Below are 27,361 nucleotides of genomic sequence, written 5' to 3'. Positions count from 1 at the left end.
CTGAAGAGTGTGGGTTGGTATCTCATTGTGGTTTTCATTTGCATTTCCCTGGTGACTAATGATGTTGAGCACTTTTTCAGACACTTAAGGGACATTTGGATATTCACTTCTGTGAAATGCTTGTTCAAGTCTTTTGCCCATTTTTAGATTGGGTTGTTCGCCTTTTTGTTTGTTTGTTTGTTTATAGGATTTGGGTTCTTTGTTGGATATATATATATATGTATATATTATTTATACTATATATAGATATATATGATATCCTCTCTCAGTCTGTGACTTGTGACTGAGTTTGTGACTCAGCCCTTTCACAACATTTCTTAACTTTAATGAAGTCCAATTTATCAATCTTTCCTTTTATGGTTAATGTGTTTTTGTATTCTGTTTAAGAAATCTTTGACTGCCCTAAGGTCATAAAGATATTCTCCTATGTTTTCTTCAGAAGCTTTACTGTTTTACCATTTAGGTCTATGATCCATCTCAAGTTAATTTTTTGTGCATGGTATGAAGTAAAGGTCAAAGCTCATTTTATTCCCCATAAGAATATCCAACTGTTCCAGAGTCATTCATTGAAAAGACCATTTTTCCCCTACAATATATGTATGAGTCTGTTTCTGGACGCTATACTCTCTTCTGTTGGTTTGTCTATTCTTGTACCAATACAACACTATCTTAATTACTGTAACTTTATATTAAATATTTTAATCTGATAGTATAATCCACTAACTTTGTCCTTTTTCTTCAAGATTGTCTTCTCTGTTTTTAGATCCTTTGCATTTCCATATACATTTTAGAGAGAGTTTGTCAATTCTGACCACCTCCCCCTACCCAAGAAAAAAGTAGTTGAGATTCTGATTAGGAGTGCCTTGCATCTATAGGTTAATTTGGAAAAGATTGGTATCTTAATACTGAGTTTTCCAATTCACGAACATGACATATAGTTCCATTTATTTAGATCTTCTCTGGTTATAGTCTACCTTTTTTCACTTAACAATAGATTATGTATATCTAACTATGTCATTAAATACTCTTCTACAATATGATTTGTAATGCCTCATAGTATTCCACTATATGGAAGCACTGTAGTTAAACTAACTGCTAATCAATAGGCATTTAAGTTATTTCTAATTTTTCACTGCTATCAGAAACCCTGTGATAGTCATCACTGTAGACACATATCAGAGCAAGTGGACTGCTGTGCAGAAGGGAGTTTTGAGGAGAATAGTCAAGGGTTTTCTCTCCGAGTCTCTGTGTGCGTGCGCGTGCGTATCTCTCGCCCTCTCTCTCTCTTGCTTTCTTTCTTACCACTCTCAAACATCTATCAAAACACAATCACACACACACACACACGCAGAATACAATACATAGTTGACAGAAGGTGTTAAACAAAAGTTTCTTCTCAAAGTTTCTCTGAGTAGTTTATACATTACATTTACATGTCTCGTGGCTCAAACAAATCCCATTCTATACAGGAATATCTGAGATATTTTTTAAAAACTAGAAAACATTCTATTCGCCCCAGCTACAGGAGAAAATTTGTGTTTAGATACCAAAAAATGACAATATTGTGGCAGTCAATCAGATTCTTGGACCCTCGGATTCCTCATCTATAAAAAGAATAAGGACCACGACACTAAAGTTCCTCCCAGCTCTAACATTCTACTATTTTACTTAATGGATGTAACTGGTAGAGACAAAATAGATGAATTCAAATAAACAAACCACATCAGAACATAAAATACATATTTAGAGGAAAACACAGAATGAAGAAAAATATATATGGTAAATAGAAACAATAGGATCTTCCCATCCAAAATATATTGATAGAAATTGATACAAATATATAGATTCAAATATGTATGGTCAATATCTAATTATATTCTATAAGAAATCAAAGAAAATGAACCAAAAGTTTGCACATTTGATTATAAACGTAGTAAATCATTATCTGGAAAAATGGAGAGGTTCATTAAAAATGCAAATGAAAATGACTTTAATGTATCACTACCCACCCATTAAACTAACAAAAATAAATGGAAATGATAAATACCTTGTAATAGCTAAACTGTGGAGAATCATGATATTCAATGACTGTGTGATAATCTGCTACACAAAAATACTGTTGTTTAACTAGTTTCCTACAGTTGGGCATTTAAGTTGTCATTGGACAAATCTTACTGAAGAACAATCTGTGAATATGTATAAAAGAGCTATAAAATTTTTCCTATCATTAACTGCTCATTCAACTTTGGGAAATATACTCCAAGGAAATAATGTAAATGGAAACAAAAAGTTTACAAAAATACTAATAACAGCATTTTTTTATTAACAAAATTTTGGACATAGTCCAAATGTTGCAATCAAGAAATAGCTAAGGAAATGGGGAATAAAGACTTTAAAAGAAGATTTACCTATGTCTTCATTCAACAAACATTTAAGTGTCTATTAGGAAGACATGGGGGATTAAAAAAAAAAAGAATTATATCTAGTCTCATTTTTCAAGGAACTCAAACTCAGGAGATAGATGTAATAATTATAAGCAATGTTTCTTGAGGGTTTACTGTGTAGGAGGTACTATTTAAGTGCTTTGGATATATTAACTCTTAACACTCACAACAACCCTGTGAGGTGAATATTATTATCCCTGAAGCACAGTGATAAAATAACTTGCTCAAGGTCATAGCATTCCAGTATAGGGAAATCTCATCCTTTATTTAATCAATCCCTAATCATTAGGCCCAGCTGATAAGTAACAGGGCTGGGATTGGGATGGAGGTTGAGTGACACCAGAGCCTGAGCTCTGAATCCCTCATCAATACCTTGGCTATTTTATATAGAAATAATGGGGAGATAAGTAGCAGTAGGTGCAAATTACCATGGAGCACTAAGAATAAAACTGTGGACTTGCAGGGGTGGAAGATGGAGGGCAGGACCAAAGATGGGAATAAATCAGGGAGGAGAGGATATGGAAAAGCAGGCAGGGACAACATGGATTGTGCAAGGCCCTGCTCGGCTGTTTAGATTTTATCCAGAAGATGATGTGGAATGCCTGAAGGATGTGAGCAGGTGAATGGTGTAATCATATTATTCTGGTGGAGTATGGGTTAGAGGGTGGGGAGACCAGTTGGGAGGTTTCTGTAGCTGTCCCTATGAAAGGAAAGGCACATTTGAACAGGGGGCAGTGCCAGTGAGGATGAAGGAGAGGGACCAAATGACAAGACTGTGGACCCCACCAATATACAGAAATGTGTTTGTGCAGTAAGTGGGCTGGCGGAGAGAGAAAGGAGGTGAAGAGAACATAATGACATATAATACTGATCATTTCTGAAAATGTGTAGGCATCCATACTGATCTCCAGGGGTGCAAACAGGGGAGAGAATGAACACAAATAGAGAACTAGGTTCTTTATCGGTGTTATCTCATGTGGTGCTCCCCACTCCGCCAGGCAGGTATCATTACTCCTATTTTACTGGCAGGGATACTGAAATCCCCGGAGCTTAGGTGCACTGCCTGGGTGGTGTGGTTGTCCGTGGTTGTCCAGTGTGAGAGCCCTGGTCTGTGTGATTCCAAGTTCTTGCTAGTCTATCACGGAGATTTCCTCACCCTAGTAGAAAAGAGTATAACATTCTTTTCTTCCATGAAGTTTGCATCATGACAATTGAGGGAGAAATTCAAACTTGAAAAACTAGTGTGGGAAAGATTTGGAATCTTCTTTGATTCATCACTCTCCTTCATCCCCCTGTAAATCCTGGGCCACGAACTTCTGTTAATCCCATCTCCCAGACAACTCTAGATGCTTCCTTCTCTCCGTTCCTCCACTCATCACTGTAGCGTAGCCTGGGTCAGCCCAATCCTGCCCAGGCTGATCTGACACCAGGCTAATTTACCTGAATGGCAGTGTATCCTGCTCTCTCTCTGATCAAATATTTCAAGAAGGAATTCTCCAGGACTTCCTAATGAAGTTGCTTCCTAAATGGTATTCCTGTTTCCACTCTTGTTTTCCCCCACTTTCTGAGCGATTAGGTCATGCCTCTGATCTCAACCCTCCAGCCACTCCCATCATACTCAATATAACCCTGCATCCTTGGTGTGGCTCACTCTACCTGGCCCTTCTCTGCTTCTGACTTCCTCCTCTTAAATCTCTCTGCCAACTTGCTGTTCTTCATCTGTGACAAGCATGTTTCCACCTCACGGCCCTTACATGGTACTTCTTTCTGCTAGAAATAATCACCCCTCTCCAACCCACCCTCAGATATTACATGGCCCTCACTCTCATTTTATTCAGATTGCTGCTCATTTGTCATGTCCTCAGAGAGATCCTCCCTGACTGCCCTATCTAAAATAGCCTTCTTCTTTATCTCCAACCTCTTGCCCTGCTTTATTTTTCTTTATGGCCTTTAGTACCCCCACCCCCCACCCCCCACACATACACAAACACACACATAGTCCACCTCCTAGGAAACCAACCATCCTGGTTTGCCCAGGGGGCTCCTGGGCCCTGGGACTTTCAGTGCTAAAACCCAGAAATCTAGGATGGATTGATCACTCTATACCTCTCCTACCAAAATATAGACTTGAAGAAGAAAGGACTTTATTTTGTTCTTTGCTGTATCCCCAGCACATAATACAGTGCCTGGCACAGAGTAGGTGCTCAATAGATATTTATTGAATGAGTGAATACATGAATAATTTCCTGTTTCAAATAACACAAGGTTTAAACTCATCTGCCCAGCATTCCAGTTCCTCCTTGACTGCCAATCTTAATTACCCCACCCTATTTCCTACCACTCCCTCTGTGCATCCCTCTGCCTCAGGCATTCCAGTCTCCTTGCCCTTTTGCAAACTTCACCAGAAAAAATACTTTCACCTGAAGAGGCCTCCCCAACTCTTCTACCTGAGTCAGTCTCTTTGATATGTTTTGTTTTATTTTTTGAGATCTATTCCAGTGAAAAGTGGAGGAGGGATGCATGAGTTCCTATCAGAATTTCCCAGGGCATTGTTTCAAAATATGTACTCCTCCACTCCCAATGCTGAGAATTAGATAGGACTTCCCTAGGGGAGGAGAGGAAATCAAACATTGCTATTTTGAAAAAGCTTTCTAGATGATTCTGACAACAAGCACACAACCACTTTCCTTAAAGGCATTGATCTAAACCCCACAATACTTGAACCCAGTTCAAGTCCCTTGGTTGTACAACTTCTATTGAGGCCTTAATTGACCTCATTGTCCTCTCCTTCTTTGGAATTCTAAAAAGCTTAGGATGTGCACCACACTCCTGAGCACTAGCCCTGCAGCCTGGCATGAGAATATGGACAAATCAGAGTTGCTTATGTAGGACTGCTTGTCCAGCCCCGGAGCTGTCAGATATGTGGGGCAGGCATTCCTCACCTGTCCCATGGCTGTAGCTGAGAATGACCCCTCCTTCCCTCTCATTCCTGAAGACTCTGCTCCACTGCGAAGTCACCCACATTCTGCCCACTACCATCCTGCTGTGAGCTAGTATCCCTGCCATCAAAGCAGATTACAGCCACTGGCCAAGTCCACCCCTCTACTCACTTCTTGCTTCTTACAACAGTGTCCCCCAGCTGGTCCACCTAACTAGCCCTAACCTCTAAGTCACACAGCCTGGTTGTTCCAGCCAGGGCTTGGGAATCAGACTGACCTGGTGACTAGAGACAAGTCGAAACCTCTGAAACTTCATTCCCACATCTATAAAAGGGAAAATCCTTACCTCACAGGATTTTCAGGGGGATTACATGTGATAATGTCAGTAAAATTTCCCAGCACACGGTACACTTAGGAACCTCCAGCTGGAAGCGTTCTTTCTGACAAAGGAGCAATGTCTATCCCCTGGGCATTGGGACACTGGCTCTCCCAGTCAGTTTGGGTTCTGTCTTAACAGAAGCATCACTACTAGAAGTAACCCAGTGTTACTAGAATTTGGGATTACTCACTCTCATTCTCTGGGTGGTTTGTCCAAACTGGGCTAGAATATGAGGGGCCAGAGCAGCCCCTTTTTTGTAACTAGAAAGTTGTTCTTTGAGTTGGTGGCATTGTTAAAATACACTGAGGCAAAGCGGGATACTGCTGTGCTCATCGTTGACAAGGCTGCCCTGGAAGACCAGAGGATGAAAAGTAGGATGAGGCTGGGCACGGGGGTGCACGGGTCTAAAGGATTTCTGCACACAAAGGAGAGGGGATGAAAAGAGTAGGTTCTTGCACAGTGTGATAGCTTTCAAGTAAAAATGAGAGAGAGAGAGAGGGAGAGAGAGAAATAGATATCTGGGCTAAAAATCATAAGTTCCAGTTTCAAGTAGTAGTTTTGCTATTAAGTCAATGCAAATTTGACCTTCCTAGATCTCAACTTCCTCAACTGCAGAGTGAGATTAAAAGTAAGTGTAACTTTTTGCAAAAGTTCCCTGCACATATATTCACTCCCTCTTTTCCTTCTGCCCTTACATTCTCTATCTTTTGCTTTAGAGCCAACTCCTTCCTGGCAACCACACCTCCAGATACCATGGATTGTCCTCAGCCCATCCCCCTTATGGGATCAGAGGTATCAGAGCCTTCCTCCCTCTCCAAGCTGCCAGTCCTGCCTTTGTCTCACATTTAGGGCCCAGATCTGCCCGTAAATTAGAACTGGAATTGTCTTCATGCCTATTGCTCAGGGTAGTGGAGAACACTGACAGATGTTTTCTGTCATGCTAAATTAGAATTCTCAATGGCTTTTCCCCATAAACTTTATTATAATTGGTGGTTAGAATCCATATTACTATAGACACTCTTCTACAGTTACATTAAGGATTAAATTAATTTTGCAGACTGATATGGGAATTTAACCACCATTTGTACCTCGGTCTCTATGGGAAAATGTATTCTGTGTTCCAAACAATTGACTGTTTGGAGTTGATCCAGTTCCTAAGTTGAGGACAGCCTGTACAATATTATGTTACATTTTGGGTTTCATTTGCGTGTGTCCTAGAATCAAAGACTTGTTACAGCTGGAAGAAGCTTGGGAGATATTTATTAATGAACTAATTTTGTAGTTAATGAAACCAAGGTTCAGAAAGACAGGGAGATTTGTCTAAGGTCATTCAGCTACTTTGGTCTCTCACCTCCAAATCAATGCTTTTCCCACTATCCAAATCATCTTGCGGTCATTTTCCCTCATAGTCATTAAACCACTTGAAAGTTGGGAAGATCAAGTCTTCTTCAGCACAGAATCAAACATACTAAACGTTTCATAAATACTTAATTGGTTCATTATTCACTTTGCTTTAGAGGTCTATTCACTATAAGACTTCCTTAAATGAATACCATTAGGGCATTTCAATTAAAAATTTATTTGTAATAGGCTGGATTTGGTTTAAATCAAGATTTGAATAGTCAATATTCTATTTAACCAGTGTTTCCTACATAAAAGGACCTATCAGTGTTGGATGTCTCCCCAATAAATATTTTTCACAGCTCACAGACACGTTTGGTTTTAGTTTTAGGAGATCCATGCCACTAATTTTAATGTGGTCTTAGGAGAGAGCTACTCATTTCATAACTACATTAGAAAACTTAATAATGCTTTGTTTGTTTTATTTACCAAAACCAATTGAAACAGAGGCTTATGAAACCATTCAGAAATAAACCCTTTCCAACTGAAAAGGTGACGCATGCATAATTTGGATATGCTCTATGAGGAGAGCAACCATCATTAGAAATGAAACATTTAAATTGTTTTATTCGAAACAAACCTTCACATTTTGTATACTTTTCTTCACCAACACACATAGTTATTTCCTGGTATCTTGTTTGAATGAGCAGTATGGGAGAGCACTGAAAGAGAAACAATCTCACACATGTAGATGACACGGTTTTATTGTAACAAACTAGGAGTGACCCAAATAGACAGCTGGCCCTGTAATCTAATTAGAAGAAAAAAAGAAGGGCCACAGACCAACTCTTCAAAAATTAAATAGTCATCGTTTGAGGTAGCTGCCCATCCAACTTTAATTGCCTTATAGTTAACAGTTCTACACAGCCAGTTAATTCCTTCAATTACTAGGCATTTATTTTGCAATCCTTTTATCTTGAAGGATATACTAGAGAATTAGTTTAAGAAACAACGCTCCACTGCTCCACTGACAGTTTGTGTGTGTGTGCTGGGGGATCAGAATGGGGGGTGGGGTGGGGGTGGGGGGAGAGTGACCAAGGGCAGGGGAAGAGACATTTGCTTCTACCTGGCTTTCTAATTTGGGGGGCTAAAATGACTGAGGACATGCCTTACAACTTAGCCGATAACTTTGGCGCTTGATTATTCTCTCAAGTATGTATTGAAATGAAACCAAAACTAAATCTTAAGGAAAAATCTTGGCCTCGCCTGAGTGTACCACCTAGCCCTGGCTCTGTATTGAGAGGGGTGGCCTCCTACTGATGCATGTGTCTTTGACTGGTTTCTCAATATCATCGAATTAAACCAACTACAAAAGCATATGACATTTGATATAGAGAATGGCTGATCTCAAGGTATATCCAGTAAAATTTACTGCCACTTAAGATTTATTAAAGACTTGATTAAGAGGGATCACACTTATGGAAGAACAACCCAATGAATGTCGATTCATTCATTTACAAGCTACCTTGGATTAGTCAGGGCAGCAGAGAGTTATATATCACTATCACAACCTCCACATTTTGCTACCTAAACCTACTGATTTTCACAATATATTGGCTATTGGTCAACATTGAGAGGCATGTAAAACATCCCTGTGAATGTCTGTGCTGTGTTTACTAAAAGGAATCATGAGGCTGCTGTACATTGTGTTCCAAAGTGCCTTCTTTGAGGACAATTCATAGAGATATCTCTCTGTTCTCAGCACAGAGATGGTTGGGTTCCTCTGAATACTGGTCTGCCTTTATCTAATGGTCACTGGTATGTCCCAGGCATTTCCTCTTAGTAAGTACAAATAAGACCATGATTTTATTAAGACCCAAAATCATGATTCCCCAAGACTCTTGCAATCAGGAAGTCCAATTTCCCTTCACAGACATTTCTGGAATTACCCAAGGATATTGACATTTGTGACCCAAATGTCTCCCTAAGCCCAGTGGTGTGCTGGTAAATGTTTAACAACCAGCTCTCTGGTGGAAAAAGCTATAGATTTATAGCATTTGCTAATTTCTTTGGTGTGACTACTCCCACTGTGGCCAATATGACGTCACTGAACATGGAGCTGGAAAGAGATGCATAGTAGCATATCATTATGTAGTATTTCCACCATACAGATATAATAGATGTAAAAAACCTCTAGACTATACATAATAATAAAATGTAGCAATATAAATCGGATATGATGAATTTTGAGTTATCATTACCTTTGTTCCTTTGTTTTTAGTATAATTTATTTGAAAGTATATAATTTAGTTATTAAACAATGGCTCTGTTTAACAACTGGCTTGCAAAATTCCTGCAAGTTTAACAATTGGCTCTCCTGAGCCAGTGTAAGCTGGCTCCAGGACACCACTACCTAAAGCCCCACTGGGTTGGGAGTCCCAGCTAACAGTTTGCCCTTTGGTCTGTTAGATTAACAATCCTGGTCTAACAAGGAGCAAGCCCTTAGCCTGATTCCTTTCCTGAGTCTTGCTACACATCCATAAAGAGTGACAGGCAGTTTCCTACATGCAATCAGAACCACTACTTGCCACTCCTCTGTTCCAAAGTCTGCTGGTCTCCAGGCTTGGGTGCTCTACAGGGCTGCTGCCCACCACAGTGCCTGGTCCAACCAATGTCTCCTACACCACTGGCAGCCTTCTTATGTCTCTGCTTCCAAGGTGCTAGCTTCCCCAAATGGTGACCTCCACTCTGCCCCCAGGCCACTGCTCATACTCAGGCCAAGAGCCTCCTCAATGTCAGCATCTGCCAAATGGGGCTTCCCTCTCCTTGGTACCCACCTACTCTTGAACCTCATGGTGGCTCCCACTGCCTCTATTGCTGCTGCTGTCTATAGCACTGTCAACTCCAGCCTCCAGATCTCCCCTCTTACTTCTTCCTCTGTCCTCAATCTCCTATCCACATTTTTTTTTTTTTGAGGAAGATCAGCCCTGAGCTAACATCCATGCTAATCCTCCTCTTTTTTTGCTGAGGAAGACCGGCTCTGAGCTAACATCTATTGCCAATCTTCCTCCTTTTTTTTTTTTCCCAAAGCCCCAGTAGATAGTTGTATGTCATAGTTGCACATCCTTCTAGTTGCTGTATGTGGGACGTGGCCTCAGCATGGCCGGAGAAGCGGTGCGTCGGTGCGCGCCCGGGATCCGAACCCGGGCCGCCAGTAGCGGAGCACGTGCACTTAACTGCTAAGCCATGAGGCCGGCCCCTCCTATCCACATTTTAAAGTCCAAAGAAAATTTGAAAACTGAGTGTCATGTAAATGTGGCACCAAAACTCATTGAACAAAGTAGGATAAGATGCAAGTGATGCATAATCTCAATTTTATAAAATAGGTGTGTGTGTGTGTGTGGATATATATATATATATATTTTTTTTTCCCCCCAGAAATAAGACAGGAAAGTGGTTATCTATGGATGCTGAAATTACAGGTGATTTTTATATTTTTTTCTTTGTTTTCCAAATTTCCTTCAATCAACACATTTTATTCTGAAAAAAAAGGCTACGTTAATGGCAAATTTGACCTAAACTGATATGAGGCATAATGTAGTCTTTATTTATCTTACATGATGTGAATATTCATGATTTCTTTAAAAAAATTAACGTTTCAGACTATAGTGAGCTGCCCCAGAAGCTGCTGGGGTGTTAAGTAATATAGAGTACATGCACCTCTTAAACTTCAAAATCTGAAGAATTCTGAATCTGAATTCTTATATAATTTTGGAGGGGGATTCCCACAGAAAAGTTGGTTGGGCCCCTAGTGATATAGCTCTTTCATTTTTATAACAGCCGTTTCTTTCCCAGGATTCCAAGGCACCAGAAAACCTGGTTGGGGGTGGAGAAGGGGACATCCGCAGGCAGTACTCAGAACCACTCTCCAATATATGCTGACTCCCAGAACTTGCTGAGTCTGGCCTCTCTCTGCCCCATTCGTGGTGATTTTCTCTCAGATGCTCATTTTCTTTGCGCAGTCCAGTTTCCTTTGGGTGTCCCTTGTCCATTAAATATATCTGCATATATTCGAACCTTAATTGTGGACAGGGTTCAAAGTTCTTTTTCATGGGATTCATGGGCCCCATGAAAACTGAAGGATAAGCAGACACCTATTTAAGTGTTCCCAAGCATTATGTTGCTCTTTAAGAGGCTCATGGAAGAGCCTTGGGAAAGTGGCATCTAACTCCACAATCTGATGTCTTCACGTCCCAGTTCCAGCTCAGCCAGAACACCTACCCCACTTGCAACCCATCTTTTCCTTGATTGCCAGAACGCTTAGAATCATATCTGTGGCCTATGCCTAGCAAACGATGCATTTTACATACAAAACTGCTGGTTTTATCTTACCTTTCCCACGCTGTTTTCTTTTGTCCTATTTTTCTCTGTACTTATTTTTAATTTATCCTACTGCATTTATTTACGTAAGCTACCTTAAACTCCTTCTTCTGAAATAAAGCAGAGTATAAATAAATGTTCTTTAACAGAGTAGACGGAGACGTAATGATGCCAGCCCGAAGGTACCTGAATACCCGATGACATCAGTAAGATATATATGAAAGCGCTAAACAGAAGGCAGAGAGTGGTATCCCCGTAAAATATTACTATTGCTAACCCTTCCAGGGCCCACTTGAACTTATTTCATCCAAGGACACTTGGACAACTAGCCTTGTGGAACGGTAGGGTATAAAACCCCTTATTTGCAACGTCAGATGTTTCCAGCAAAGGAACCCCTTCTTGCTTTTCAAACGCGCAAACCCGGGTTTCAAACATGAGTAACACAGTCCGCGTTTCCCGTTTAACGGAAACAGGAGGAATTGCTTGCAAAACCAGGGAATAAAGCCAAGAAAAGTAAAGCGAGGCGGGAAACGCACAACTACTGCGTCTGCACAGCGCCCCAACAGAGGCCGCTGGGAACCCGGAAGAGCAGCACAACCTAAGCGCGCTCTGCGTAATGGGAACTTCCTCGGCGCAGCAAACCCGGGGAGCCTCTTGGGCGCCTGCGCGCTGCGGCGATTCGGCGCAGTGAAAGGGGCGAGAGAGGGCGACGCACCTGCGCAAAGGGGGCGGCGGCGGGCGAACCGAGTCCAGTGCGGTTGCGCGAAAGCCGGGGCGTGCGGGGGGGGGGTGAGGGCCGTGGAGGAGTTCGCCGTGCGCCTGCGCGGAGGTCTGCGTGGCGCGGTGGCGGGGAAGGGCGGTGTGGAGTGAGTGGCCCTGCGGGTGGGGCCGTCGGCGGCGCTGGTGAGCTTTGCGGAGTTGGGCGGTGCCGAGGAGGAGGAGGTGGCGGCTGGGTCTGACGCGGCCCGGTTCGTGGGGGCTCCGCTTGTTTATTTATTTATTTCTCGAGTGTGCCTCCGAGTGTGCGCGCGCTCACTACTTGGTGGGGAGGGGGTGGGGGGAGGGCCCCGGGGCAAAGGGGGAGTTGGAGCCGGGGTCGAAACGACGCGTGACTTGTAGGTGAGGGAACGCCGAGCCATCGCCGCAGCCTCCGCCGCCGAGAAGCCCTTGTTCCCGCTGCCGGGAAGGAGCGTCTGGTGCCGACAAGATGGCGGATGGGGAGCTGAACGTGGACAGTCTCATCACCCGATTGCTGGAGGGTGAGTGCGGGGCCCGGCCGGCCGCAGGGGGGCCGCCTGCCTCGGTCCTCGTTCCCGCTCCGCCGCCGACATCCGAGGGGACCCCCTTTCCCGCCCCAAGGCGGCCTCCGAGGAGGGGGCGAAGAGGCCGGCTGGTCGGGGGAGCGGCCTCCGGGAACGCGGTCGGGGGGAGGCAGGGCGAGAGGGGCTGTCCCTGCAGGTGGCCGGGCGGGCAGTGCCCCCGCGGACCTTCGGCGACCGGGCCGGCGGCGCGCCAGCCGGGGGGTGCTCGGAGCCCCTTCCCAAGGAGGGCGCCGGGATGCGTGCTCCTGTGCGTTGTGTGTGCGTGGAACGTGTATTTCTCTCTGTTCTCTTTGTGCATTGCCCTTGGCTGTCTTGGATTCTTGTTCCGGGAGTGAATTTTATAAAAACCTGCTTGAGACGATTGCTTGATCTAGTGTTCTACGTTTTCATATGATGCTATAGGACGAACTCTATTTAAGGAGAGGATAACATTAGCGGGAGTTAAGTACCTCCCATTTGTTGTTTAGCTTAAAAAAATAGTAAAACAAAAGTCGTTGAGCTGAAGATGCACGCAAGAACTGTGAAATATGTAGATACGTTTGCTGAAGGGATTGGCTTTCCGGCTTGAGAATTGAACAGGTTTCAGCAGGATTTAATTTCTGCACGAACTTAGAAAAGATCTGTTGTAAAGATTCTCGTGTTTAAAAGGTATTTACAAGTCTTCGCAGCTTTTGAAGTTTACAGGCTCTTCTGTTTTTGTTGAACAGTTTTATGTTGGGTTAGGGGATTGAGGGAAAGCGAAGAGATCTCGGAGAGGCCAGGATATTATTCAAAGTTAATCGCGGTCTTCTGCCAGTGAATCCCCGTACCCTAAAATTTGCGTCATCACTAATTGCTTTGTGAGTGTGTAGAAAAGAAATTAAGCCTTTACATTTAGAATCCTCTCTGTCAGGAACCAGCGAAGGATTGCATATGCAGTAACTGTTATTACTTCCTTTCAGATTACCTGAAGGTAATTGTTTACTACAGTGAAGCAGTCTGTAGTTACATTTGGAAAATCATCAAAGAAGATTGTATGATTGGGAGTGGGGGGAGGGCGCTAGTTCCTTTTTTCAACCAGTATGTCGATATCTCATCGGTTCTGTATGTACCCATTGTGTAACAAACTACAGTTTATTTGCTCCAGATGTGAAAGCCTTCCAGCAGTCTAAGACTGAATGAGAAGCAAAGTTTCATCGGGAAGTCTTATTTACCTTTTCCTTTACTATCAAGTTATTCCTGGGAGGCCCCCTGGTGCCTGCAGTCAGTGTTCACTACTTAAGACTTTGTGGACTTTAACAGATGTGCACATCTTGCTGGGTCTGTGAGACATTTGCTTTGACAAAAATTGTATTTTGTAATTGTGCCTTGTTGAAAGAGGAAAATATAGCTATTTAAGAACTTTAATGTCTTGTTAACTCTTGGGGAAGTTTAGGCCCATCACCATTTTTATACATTTTAAAATTGGCTTGTAAATTTAAATATTTTAAAAATTTAATGTTTTTATATCAACTTCTTCACTTTTATTTTCCATATACTTACATATTTATATACTTCATAGGAATAAAATGGTAGATTTATGTATTTCGAAATGGTTGATCTGGAACTTTTTAAGTCAAACGTACTTGTTTTTTTTCCCCTTTGTGAGGGAGATCAGCCCTGAGCTAACATCCGATGCTGATCCTCCTCTTTTTTGCTGAGGAAGATTGTTCCTGGGCTAACATCCGTGCCCATCTTCCTCTACTTTATCTGCGGCTCCGCCACAGCATGGCCTGACAAGCAGTGCATCCATGCGCGCCCTGGATCCGAACCCTCGAACCCTGGGGCTGCGGAAGCAGAGCTAGAGCACTTAACCACTTGCACCACCGGGCTGGCCCCTAAACGTATTTTTTTGTGATTATAGATATGTCAGAAGCTTCACTAGTGGATTGTTCAAGGTTATTGGAAAAAAGATATGGTAGGAAAAATAGGCTGAGTGAGTGATTCCATTTCTTTTTGTGAACTCAAATTGAACGTTTGGTTTTGGACAATCTTTTTTCCTTCTTTTGGTGAGAATTCTAGTCCAGACATTTTCCCCTTTTAAATTACCAAGCATTTATTGACCTGCTTTGTGCCAGTCACCAGGAATCCAAAGATAAGACACAATCTCTTTACTCAAGGAGCTCCCAGTCTAAACAAGTGATTTTCAGGCTTTCCTAGCCTCCTCTCTGTTTATGTGTTCAACACACTCCCATCAGTAAAGAATTTCATTACTTGCTTCTTAATCCCAGGAAGTACATTTAGTTTGACAGTGCCTCTCTGGGGTTCTTAAATTCTCCAGGCTCCTCTCCTTCCCCCCTTCAAAATTTAGACCCATTCCAAAACAGACTTTGATTTTCTAATAAGTATTTTTAGTCTTCAAATAAAAATTTTTTTGTCTGCCTTGATTTTCAGTGATGTTACATGCTAATTAAATTTAACTCAAATTCAACTGGTGGCATTTTGTAAAGCTGCCTAGCAGAATAGCTACAGTTAATTTTTTTTTTTTTTTTTGTAGTATTAAAGGAACTTACAACTTAAAATTTGGCCAGAATTTCTCTCCATTGGGGGAAAAAATCAGCAGGACTGGATCTCATTTTAAAATGTTGATTGTAGTTCCACAGCATATTCTTGATTCTTTTTTCTTATATCAAATTGCCAATCAGCTATAACACTTTTAGTAACTACATTTTATGAGTTGCTTTGTGTTTTTCTTTTTAGGTGGGCGTATCATTGGTGTAATATTTTCAAAATGCCTTTAGAACATTTTTAAAATTTTGTTACTTTTAATGCAAAATAATATCCTAATTTATTGTTTGGGTAGTGCATATTCTTCTAGTATATTTTCTTTGGTTATGTTTTACTTAGAACTAAAAGCCAAGGATGTCTGCCACTCTATCCTCTGTAGTGACCCTGCTACCCCATTCTTGTGGCTTATCGTAGTGCTCTCGACTAATTGTTTAAATTAAAGCTAGTTCCTATGAGTGTCCTGGAAAATCCAGTAAAGCTTTTTACTTTGATCTCAGTAGTTCCAGAAAGAGTTAAGATGGCAGTGGGAATATATCAGAATCACCTGGGGAACTTTATTCCAACTATAAATGTTAAGTTTATTTTGGAGGAGGTGAAATGGGATAAGTAGAATCTAATGTGTTTGGGAAGAGGCTAGTGTGGAAAACTGCTTCCTGTTGGTTAAGATAGTGCTGATTCTGTTCCCACCACAGACTTGATCCAAGTGTTCAAAAACTGAGCTGTACCAGTTGATGATAATTAACATATGCGTATTATATATATCATATATTTGATTATATATATCAGAGATATGTGTAAAACTGTGTGTGTCTGGGTTTTGCTTTTTCTGATAATAAAATCAGTCTTATTGTGGAAAACTTGTGAAACAGAGAAGTATACAAGAAATAAAACCCCAAGTCCTCCCATAATTCCACAATCCAAAGATAACTCTCATTGAAATTTTTATATATTTTTGTTCACATACTTTACATCATTAGAATATTGTTTATATAGCTTTATGAGTTAATTTTTCAAGTATTGCATCATGACCATTTTTCCTTGTCATTGAAATGTTTTCAGAAATACTTTAAAAGCTATTTGCTTTATGATAGAAAAGTTATGTGGTTTTTTTGCGGAGGAGTATTTGCCCTGAGCTAACATCTGTGCCAGTCTTCCTCTATTTTGTGTGTGGGTAACCGCCACAGCATGGCTGGCAAGTGGTGTAGGTCCATGCCCGGATCCAAACCCATGAACCCAGGCCGCTGTAGTGGAGCATAGTGGAGCATGCTGAACCTAACCACTAGACCACGAGCTCCAAAAGTTTTTATTTATTTACTTTGCTACAAAGCTAAGCTTGAATATTATGATATGAATTGTGGAGTATTAGCACTATTTAAACTTCTGTGGCAGTATATGATCATGTTTATATTTTTGGCCCACTGATAGCTTTGTGAAAATCTTCGGATGTATGTGTTCTTGTTTTGTTTTTCAGTCCATTTGTCATTTAATCTCAACCTGTCAGATGTCTGAATTTGTGGAACTGCTGTGATCATTTAGTGTGTATCTCCCTTTCCTTTCTGGTGGATCATGTACTCTTAAAATTATTTGGGCTGACAGACTAAGCAAATAGGAAATTTTCCTCTTATGTGTCCTTTTGAAGTTTAAAAAAAGAAATGGATTTGAAAAACGAAATAGATTAATGGAACCACATTAAAGCCCCTTCCCCTTTTTAAGTAACGGTTTTATTGAGACATGATGCTCATATATACAGTTCACCTATTTGAAGTGTATAATTCAGTGGTTTTTAGTATATTCACAGAGTTGTATAGTCATCACCACAATCAGCTTTGGAACTTTTCTCATCATCACCCTCAAACACAGCCCTGTTCCCATTAGCTGACACTCTCTTTTTCCCTTCACCTCTCCCCCCAGCACTAGGCAACCACTAATCCACTTTCTGTCTCTATGGATTTTGCCTATTCTGGGCATTTAAGGTAAGTGAAATCATACAATATATGGTCTCTTGTAATTGGCTTCTTTTAATGTTTTTAAAGTTCATCCATGTTATAACATGTGTCAGTATTTCATTCATTTATGGCTGAATAATATTTCATTGCATGAGTCTACCACATTTTATTTATCCATTCATCACTTGATGGGCATTTGAGTTGTTTCCCGTTTTGGTTATTGTGAACAATACTACTGTAAACATTCATGTTCAAGTTTTTGTGTGGTCATATGTTTTCACTTACCTTGGGTGTATAGCTAGGAGTGGAATTGCTGGGTCATATGGTAACTCTCTGTTTAACCTTTTGAGGAATTGCCAGGCTGTTTAAAGCCTCTTTTCTGATTAAATTGTTTAATTACGACCCAGCAGTCTAAAGGTTAGACAGTTTGAAGGAAGTGCTAGTTGCTTCTGGCAACCTCAACTTCCACATAGATCCAAGGCGAAGTCTGTTAGATAAGAGCCGGTTGGGGAGTAGGGGAGATCATCTGAGGCATACTTTCTCTCTTCTCTTGCTGCTTCTTGGATGAGAATCTAGAGGAGGCTTAAAGGTGCTACATTTTTTGATTGATTTGGAGATAAAGTTTGTTTTCTCATTAATTAGTTCCATTAGTTGAGAGTAATTTTGACAGTTTGAAGTAGTACTCCGTAAGTGTTTTTATTTTGTTATTTGAATGCAAAGCTGGAGTTTTTCTGGTAAACGTCTAAATCCAAGATTCGGATTCATTGGGATTTAGAAATCTATTTACATTTGAGTCTAGAGACAGGATTATATTAAGATTTAGGATTAGTGAGGAAGATAGTAATTGTATCCAGTAGGTTTTTTTCCTCTCATCTCTTATTCTCAACACTTATTGTTTAACAGAGTGTCCGTTCCAGTGGCATGCATTCTCGAACAACTCTAACAGGGATAAAATAATGTAGGTATATAAGAATGTCAAGATATTTAGAAATAATAACTAAAATTTCATTAAGTGTTTCTGAAACAAACATTATCCTGGAAGTCTTGGAATATAGGGATGCAAGAAGAAATGGTTTGTAAATATCAGTAGGTTTAGCAGTGGTGTGGTGGTAGAGGATAGGGATTCCCAAGTGTATCATCTAGGGTTTAATTTTGAGTGGATACAAAGTTATACCTCAGGCAGGGATCACTGCTCCTTTAGCAGCTGTAAATAGCCATTTCAAGGCTTATTCCTGTAAAAATAGAAGATCAGTGAAGATTGGAAGGAGAAAGAGATCAAGGTCACAACTCCTTCTTCTTGTACACCCTCCACCTTCCCCCAAGATTGAATTGAATTACCTTTGAGGTCTTGGTTATTAGTAAGTGAAATGTAATTTTTTTATGTCTCATTCTCTGAAGTACACCATACAACAGAGACTTTCCGTCTGTTAGATAAAAAAAAAAAAATGCTTTAATGGAAATAAGTCTTCATTCCACAATTAGAGGTAGATGACTAAAAATGCAGAAACTCATTCTGAAGTTAAATAAGTATAAATAACCAGTAGCCAGTCTTTTCCTAGTTTGATGGAGGAATTCAGTCATCTAGGTGGGTACTTGTTAGTAGAAAAGTAGTACAAGGACAGTGACAGTTGTCCTTTTGCACTGGTCACATGTGTAGCAGAGTGATTCATGAGGGTATACATAACCTTCCTGAAAAATCACTGGCCGCAGAGCTCTCCCTTCCCAAATTTACCTGCATCTGTGCAAGGAAAAGAAGGCGCGTTTACATTATGTGCGTAATCTAGTGGGAGCATTGCCTTTGGATCTTGATATGTGTCAACACTGTGTGATTTGGAGGTGTTGACACAGTTTATTTCACCATAAAGGAATTTTATCTTCAGAATGTTGATCAGAATATCCCTAAGTTCCCATCTAGTCACTTACAGGTTGACTAAAACATTTTCTTGCTTTGAGACTTGTCTGACTCCATTTTAACTTTTCCCCTAATCCTACCTCCTATTTTCAAGATTTAGAGAAATCAAAAGTTACTTTTCTTGGGGCCAGCCCCGTGGCCTAGTCGTTAAGTTAGGCGCTCCACTTCAGTGGTCTGAGTTTGGTTCCTGGGCATGGACCTGTGCCATTTGATAGCGGCCATGCTGTGGCAGCAACCTTCATATGAAATAGAGGAAGATTGGCAACAGATGTTAGCTCAAGGCGAATCTTTCTCAGCAAAAAAAAAAAAAAAAGTTGCTTTTCTTGATAAAAGAAGTTTAAGGATATCTGTTATATAGCTTTCTCTAATGTTATATTTAAGCAGTTACTATGGCTTTTTGTTTTAAGTAGTAAATTGAGAAGGAAACTTCTTAGGTACTTGTAAGTTTTGTCTGCGTTATTTGAGTATTTATCAAATAATTGAGCCAACGTAGTGAGAGAATTCTGAGTGAAAGTGAGAGCAACATCTAAATTACATGATGACAGAAAGGAATATATTTTATGAACATCAGACCTTAACTGCAATAGTTATGTGAATCCTGAATGATAATCAGATGTTTACTCAACTGTTTACTCAAGATATGTCAGTAAGTATTAATATAGTGGGAGGCCATGTTTATACTGGTTAAGGGTACAAGTTCTGCATGTATTTTAATTCCAGTTTTGCCTCAGTTTCTTCTGCATATTGGGGATGATAGTACCTACTTCATAATGTATCTGTAAAGATTAAACAAATTAAACACTTCAAACAATTCTTGGCACATGATAAAAGCTCAGAAAGTGTTAGCTCTTATTATTGTTTCGTATAAACCTGAGTTGAGAAATAGGTAATAGAGGGCTTCCTGTGCTGATGAGCCATGGACCCTCCCCATAGTAATTTTTTTTTTTTTTTTTTTTTTGTGAGGAGATCAGCCCTGAGCTAACATCCACCAATCCTCCTCCTTTTTTGCTGAGGAAGACGGCCCTGGGCTAACATCCGTGCCCATCTTCCTCCACTTTATATGGGACGCCGCCACAGCATGGCCCACCAAGCAGTGCGTCGGTGCGCGCCCGGGATCCGAACCAGCGAACCCCGGGCCGCCGCAGCGGAGCGCGCGCACTTAACCGCTTGCGCCACCGGGCCGGCCCCCCCATAGTAATTTTTGAGAAGGCTGTTCTCAAAAAATGTGAGGATCTAACAGATATTGTGTCCTCCACATTGTGTTTATTGCATACAGCCACTCTTCTCATATATATGTATGTATAACATTCCTTCCTATTCCCGTTATCCAGAGTTTATAATCTGGTTTATACCAGTGTTGGTGCTGAAAGGAAGAGATGTTTCTAGGCAGAATAAAATGGTGACAGGTGATTTAAGGAGATTTGTTGTGTGCTTTCTTTTGCGTAGGGACTAGAGCAATGGATCTCAAACTTTTCAAGTCTTGAGACCACTTTATACTCATAAAAAGAATTGAGGACAAGAGCGTTTATTTATGAGTTATTTAGCAGTGCTGTATTAGAAATTAAAACAATTAAAAAATATCTATCTGATTCATTTAAAATAATAATAACCCATTACATTTTAGCATAAATAATGTTTGTTTTCTAAAACAAAAGAAGTTAGTGATAAGCAAATATCTGTAATGTCTGGTTTTATAGAAAACAGCTGAATTCTCATATCGGCTTTGCTTTGATCTGTTTTGAAACATTATTTTGGTTGAAGTGTATGAAGAAAATTTATACTCATACAGATACATAATTGAAAAAGGATAGCCTTTTTAGGTAATTGTGGATATTCTTTAACATCATACCAAAAATTGAGAAGTAGTAATTTCTTTACGGTTAGTTGTAATGTGAAATCTGAAATATCAATGAATTTTTTGTTCCCTTACATTAAAATCCATTGATCTGTCTTGTACTGTAAATGGATCTTACACATGACTTTGTACTATGCATTGGTCATTTGGAAAATACTGGTTAAGCTGAGTTATGCAGATATTCAAATGTTGACACATCTTATACAATATCGAAAAAAGTCACATTTGTTAATATTACAACAAAATAGTAGAAGAGTCCTTAAGTAGGAAGAAGCTGTCAGATTCATGGTGTTGAATACAAGGTTTCCAAAATTTTAATTTTCACTTCAAAGCTTGAATTTTATCATTAGCCACAAATAGTGTCAGTTGTTTTCCTTGAAATGACAGGCTCAGTTTGTTCATTTTCAAGAGTATCTGTTAAATATCTAAATGTGAATTAACCATAGTTTGTCAGTTGTGTTTTCCAGTAAAAAAGATGTTCATGAAAAAAAGTGGCTAGATCAGCCTGGAACTAAAACAAGCACATGAGTGCTTTTCTTGAAGACAACCGTTGTGCTTTGGTGTGCAGCAGAAATGCTTTATGGATACTTTCCATTTCATCATACAGATTATTAAAAAGGTGTATACTCAATGGTGGCATTTTAATAAAATTGATCATATTTACTGCTTCATCAAGGGCATTCTTAAGTGCAACTGGACTTTTTTGTGTTGCACTGTAAGTGCATGGCAGTGAACAACACCCGTGATTACCAGTACAGTTTGGCACCACTGACTTGGTTTGTGCTAAGATGCTGGCAGTTTCACCCACCATTGCTTTTGCACCCTGCAGGTGTCGATGCAGGCAGTGAAAAGGGGAGTCACACTTGGAGAACTGTCGGGCTAGGGCACTCTTTCCTCTACTCCTGAAATGTCTGTCCCTCACCTATATCTGTTATTTTTCTTTACTCTTTTCTCATTATCTATTTGTTTACCAGTGTACCTGGAATGATTTTTTTAACTTATAATGATTCACAGACCCCTTTGGGAATTCATGAAAGCCATGGGCCTTCTCAGAAAAATATATATATATGTTCATATACATAATATTACAGACAGTTTGGGTTATTAATTATACAGAGCTCCTGAAGGCCATCTGTAGGCTCTGAAAGCACATTAATGATTCCTGTCAGGCAAACTTAAGATAAATTGAAATTATGGCAGCTGCCTAATTCTTTCACTTAAAACCAAATTCCACATTTTAGCCAATTGTAAAAATTTTACTGTTTTTCTTTTTTTTGTGGCTTAAAGGTAGACTTATATGCTAAATATAGAGAAATTGCCATTTCATCATACAGAAAAAAATTAGGAAATCTGGATTTAAGTTAGCTCTGCTATTGATTAGTATGTAATCTTGAGTGAATCTTTTTGGGGGTGGGGTAGGGTAGAATAAGTGGGAATTAAAATGTTAAAGGTTAATGAAGATTACTAACATTTCATGGGGCAGGTGTGATAGTGGAATCAGTTCTTTTTTCTTGGCATCGTTTCTCTTGTAGGGAAGGCAGTTAATAGTAAGAACTTTTGGAGGAAATAGATGGTTCTTGGAAGATAAAATTTAGTATACAGAACAACACACGTACAGATATATATCACACACGATTTGTTATTTAAAAGACAAACCTGCATTGAAAAAATTTTTACATGAATATGAAATTTGAACTATTAATGATTGAGTACAGTTTTTTGTAATCATGAGAAGAGGGGAATTCTTTTGGGAGAAGGTAACATTTTGCTTAATTGAGGTTCAAAGTTAATGTTCTGTATTATCAACATCAGTTGCAAGTGTTCGTCTGTTAATGCTGATCCGTAATGAGATTTTGTGGATTTCGTCTTGGAGGATGTCTTTTAACACAGATGAGTATTGCCAAATACTGATATCAATCCACAAGCATATGATTTTTGTTAAGTGATTTTAGTCATCACCTGGAAGGCATTTATGGAATTCTCTAAGTCACCTCTTGACATTTGCCTTTTAACATGTCATTACATTGTGGATTAATCAATTCCAGTAGAGGGTTCGGTGGAAGCTCCTCAACTGCGCAATTAAATGGATTTTGATGTATTTTGCATTAGCATTGCGATCTAAAGAATGCTGTTGGAACTGTGGTTTGATTTTAGAAGATATACCTGATGCAAATCTGTGAGAGAATGAAGATCTCATTTGTTTTAGCTTTTGACAGCACTGGAAAGTTGCTGTCATTAACATTATCAGGTTTGCAGCAAAGTCTGGTTTATAAAACTACTCAGTGTTTGATAATAGTGATTGAAGCTGATTCTTCTCCTTCATAAAAATTTCTGTATTGACCCTGAGGTCAAAAAAAATCACAATAAAACTTTATCACTACTAAGCCATCAAACTGCTGTGTGATAAGACAAGTCAAGATATTCAGCTTTTATTTCTGACAAATATTCATAGAACTGACAGTGGTTAAGTTCATGAGAGCTATTGAAGTTCATCATTGATACCACTGGTTCAATAATACATGATAGATTAAAATATTTTTCCACTGAGTAATTGCACCACAGACTTGAAACACCTTTGTTTTCACAATCTTTGTAAAATTGTCCAGCTAAGTCTTTTTCTGCTCCATGCATATTTTTACTACCATCAGTTTTTTTTTCCCTCAGCTTCTTCAAGAATATTCTTGCCTGTATTTATTCCACACAGACTATTCATAGAGACTAACTCTTCAGTCACTTCAAATTCAGTATTGGCTCCTTAAATAAGCAACAACTAAGTATTGGTAATATCTGTGAACTCAAGAGCCAAGGAAAACCACCCAAAGTCATTTATTTTGGTTTTTAACTGATTATTGATGTTGCTCCCAATGTCCTCACCTTGCAAGAACTGTTTTACAGAAAGGCTATTAGTCTTAAACAAGTTTATTGTCTCAGGACATATTTCTTTGGCTTTTCCAGTCAAACATGATTTAATTAACTCATCATTAGTGAATGACTTTCCTCACTTGCTAACACATGAACCAGTTGAAAACTTATTTTGGTTGTAGCCTCATTTTAATTTTTGTGAAGAAATTCTGCTGTGATGAGATTTCACTTAAAATTTTTAAGTTTTTCTGACTGTCAGTGTCCTGTGAATTGGGAATGTTTTGATGAGTGCCTAGTCTGGTAATATGAACATATTTTGTATTCTTTTAGCATAGCTCGAATGTCATAAATACATTGCCTAGCCATGTAATTCAATAACAAAATAATCCACACTCCACTGTGCCTTAAAAGCATGACATTCCACTTTTCTTGCTTTGACGTGATGAGTGTGCACGGATAATAAAAGTAAAATAAAATATTGCAGTACAGCAGTAAGCATGACACTCAAGACACTGTTGAGTTATAACTGCATTTGTGTAATTTGTAGTACCCTGAGAAGCAGTGTGAAGTAACTACGCAACTCTGCCATTGTATTGTGAAAGCGCCCCTAGGTAATACACAAAGAGTGATTGTCTTCTAGTAAAACTTATGGACACTGAAATTTGAATTTCATATAATTTTTGTGTGTCACAAAGTATTGTTCTTTTTTCCCCCCAACTATTTAAAAAAATGTAAAAATTACTCTTAACAAGTCACATAACAACAGACAATGGGCCAAGCTTGACCCTCAGGCCTTAGTGTTTTCCACCTTTTCTGATGTAAACATGGTTGTGCAGAACGATTACCTTATCAGGAGTCAGGAGACCTTGGTGCTCCCACCAAAGTTGTGTGACTGATTCAGTCAGGTAAAATACGGGTTAGGGCCCATATTGTCTAGTCCTTCCAAGGTGTTCCTCAAAATTCTTTATGTAATCATCTGAATTTCTGATATGTACCCAATAATCGTATTTTGTGTACCTCTCTGTTTTTACTTGAGCAGCCATTCCATTGTTGAAGAACAACCAACACAGGAAATTTTTGAGGGTTTTGGTCTTTGAGAGAAGGGAAGCACCAGTGAGCTCACCACTCAGTCTGGCTTTTTTACTGGAAACGGGAACAGAGCCCAAACAAAAAGTGGCAGTCTTACTGGACTAAAGAGGAGAGGTCTGGGGCCACTAAAGCAGTTGAAATTTAAGTCCCAAAGAGGAGAGAAATACATAGACTCTGACTCAGAATCTGCAGTCAGAACCCCCTAAAGTCTGGGGGGACTTTAGAAGAAAGAAGTTGACTGACTTCTAAGGTACACATGTGCAAGAGATGATTCTAAGAAACCCAGACAAAAACAGTAGCTGGGAAGCTAAAGATCTGAGCAGAGATTCCAACATCCCCCTAGTGCCAAAGAGGCAAAAGTTGAAGTTCAAACTCTGCCACGTTTTCCATTGTGACCCCTTCGTGGCCACTCCCTAAGGTTGAGGGCAAAACTGAAATAGACCAGCCCTTAAGAAAATGTGGGTGAGTCATTTGGTACTCTCTTTGCTGCTGCAAGGAAACGACCCTCTGTGGAGGAAAGTGTCACCTAGAACTTCTATAGTTTTTCATCCATAATCAAATAAATCGTTCAGGAAAATACTATAGGACATTAATTGACCAAAAATCAAGAGGAGATAAAAGGAACAAATCGACAGATAATTCATATATTAGAGTTATCACATAGAGACTTTAAAATAACTGATTTTAATATACTCAAGATAAAGAGGAAAAGATGGGAAATTTTATCAGAGACCTGGAAATTTTACAACTAAGAAAATACATTAACTAAAATTGAGAATTTGGTAGTTGGGTTTACTAGCAAATTAGAAACAGCAGAAGAGAGGAATAGTAAACTAGAAAAAAGAAGTTGAATAGAAATTATGCAGTGCTGAGAGAGAACAAATGGAGGAGAAATACGCAAAGAAAGTGTGAGAGACAGTGGAAAGGTTTAACATGTATAATGGGAGTCCTGGAAGGAGAGGAGATGTGGAATAGAAGAAATACTGACCAAGAATTTTCCAAAACTGAGAAAGATACCAAAACACGAATTAAAGCAGCTCTGTGAATTCCAAGCAGGAAAAATACAAATAAAACCATATTGAGACCCGTCATAGACTAAACTGCCAAAAAAATCAAAGAAAAAGAAAATCCTAAAAGCTGCCAGAGGAAAGAAGTCATTACCTTCAGAACAGTAAGAGTGATAGTTGATATATCACCTGAAACTAAGAAGCCAGAAATCAATAGAATCACCTCTGAAAGTGCTGAAAGAAAAAGAGTGCTAACGTAGAATTCTAAATCCAGTGAGTGTATCCTTCAAAAGTGAAGCCAAAATACAGACTAAAGCTGAGCAAATTTATTGATAATAGACTGGCACTAGAAAATACTAGAGGAAGTTCATGTTGAAAGAAAATGATCCCAGATAAAGGCACAGAACTGCAGAAACAAGTGAAGAACAACAATAAGGATAAATATGTGTAAATATACAGTAATACTGTTTAAAATAATAATTATAGCTTGTGGGGGTTAAAATATGTGGAAGCAATATGTGACAACTGTAGAGTAAAAGGCTGGAGAGTGGTAAATCAGTCAAAAGTCCATTTATTATCTCTAGAGTAACCACCAAAAGGAAAAGAATATATAACTAAAAAGCTAGTGGAGGAGAAAATGGAATATTAAAAGATAATTGATTATGCCAAAGAAATGCAAGAAAAGGGAAATAAAGGAGTAAAGAACAGATGAGACAAAACAAATGAGAGGATGGTAGACTTTAACTCAACTTAGCAATTATAGTAAATGTAAAAGGAGCAAACACTCAAGACAAAACTTAGAAGGACCAACTGTGTACTATTTACAAGGGACATATTTTGAATTTCAGGGCACAGATGAGTAAGTAAAAGAATGGGAAAAATATATTATGCATACATTAACCAAAAGATACCTGGATTGGCTATCTATTTATGTCGGAAAGGTAGACTGTAAGGCAAGAAGTGTCACTCAAGGAAGTACATTGCATAATGTTAAAAGGATAAATTCAACAGGAAGATGTAATAATCTCAAGTTTTTTAGGTATTTAATAATATAGGTCTGAAACATAAAAAGGAAAAGATGACAGAACCAAAAGATTAAAATGACAAAACCATAACTGTAGTAGACTAACGTATCTTTCTCAGTAACTAATAGAACAAACAAGAAAAAAATCAATAAGGATCTAGAAGATTTAAACAACACAGTCAGCTTGACCTAATTGACACACATGGAACACCTTCCCCCAGCAACTGCAGGATATACATGATTTTCAAATACAGGCATACCTCATTTTATTGCACTTTTCAGATATTGTGGTTTTTTTTTTTTTTTTTTTTGTGAGGAAGATCAGCCCTGAGCTA

General features: G+C 39.4%; 1 protein-coding gene across 2 annotated transcripts in view; it reads left to right on the top strand.

Moving 5' to 3' along the window:
• Positions 1-12,295: 12,295 nt before the first annotated feature.
• PPP1CB (protein phosphatase 1 catalytic subunit beta) overlaps positions 12,296-27,361 on the top strand; it is a 40,208-nt gene continuing 25,142 nt past the window's right edge. The window contains exons 1-2 of one of the 2 annotated variants that reach the window (XM_058551525.1): positions 12,296-12,386; positions 12,603-12,742. In XM_058551525.1, the coding sequence (XP_058407508.1) occupies positions 12,691-12,742 (52 nt within the window). In that variant the 5' untranslated portion in view covers positions 12,296-12,386; positions 12,603-12,690. The remainder of the gene's footprint in view (positions 12,387-12,602; positions 12,743-27,361) is intronic. The other variant, XM_058551526.1, reaches the window with a different exon arrangement.

Source organism: Diceros bicornis, chromosome 12, assembly GCF_020826845.1.
Source record: "Diceros bicornis minor isolate mBicDic1 chromosome 12, mDicBic1.mat.cur, whole genome shotgun sequence".
NCBI classification, from domain to species: domain Eukaryota; kingdom Metazoa; phylum Chordata; class Mammalia; order Perissodactyla; family Rhinocerotidae; genus Diceros; species Diceros bicornis.
The sequence above is the reverse complement of the archived record's forward strand: the minus strand, read 5'-3'. Positions and strand labels throughout refer to the sequence as shown.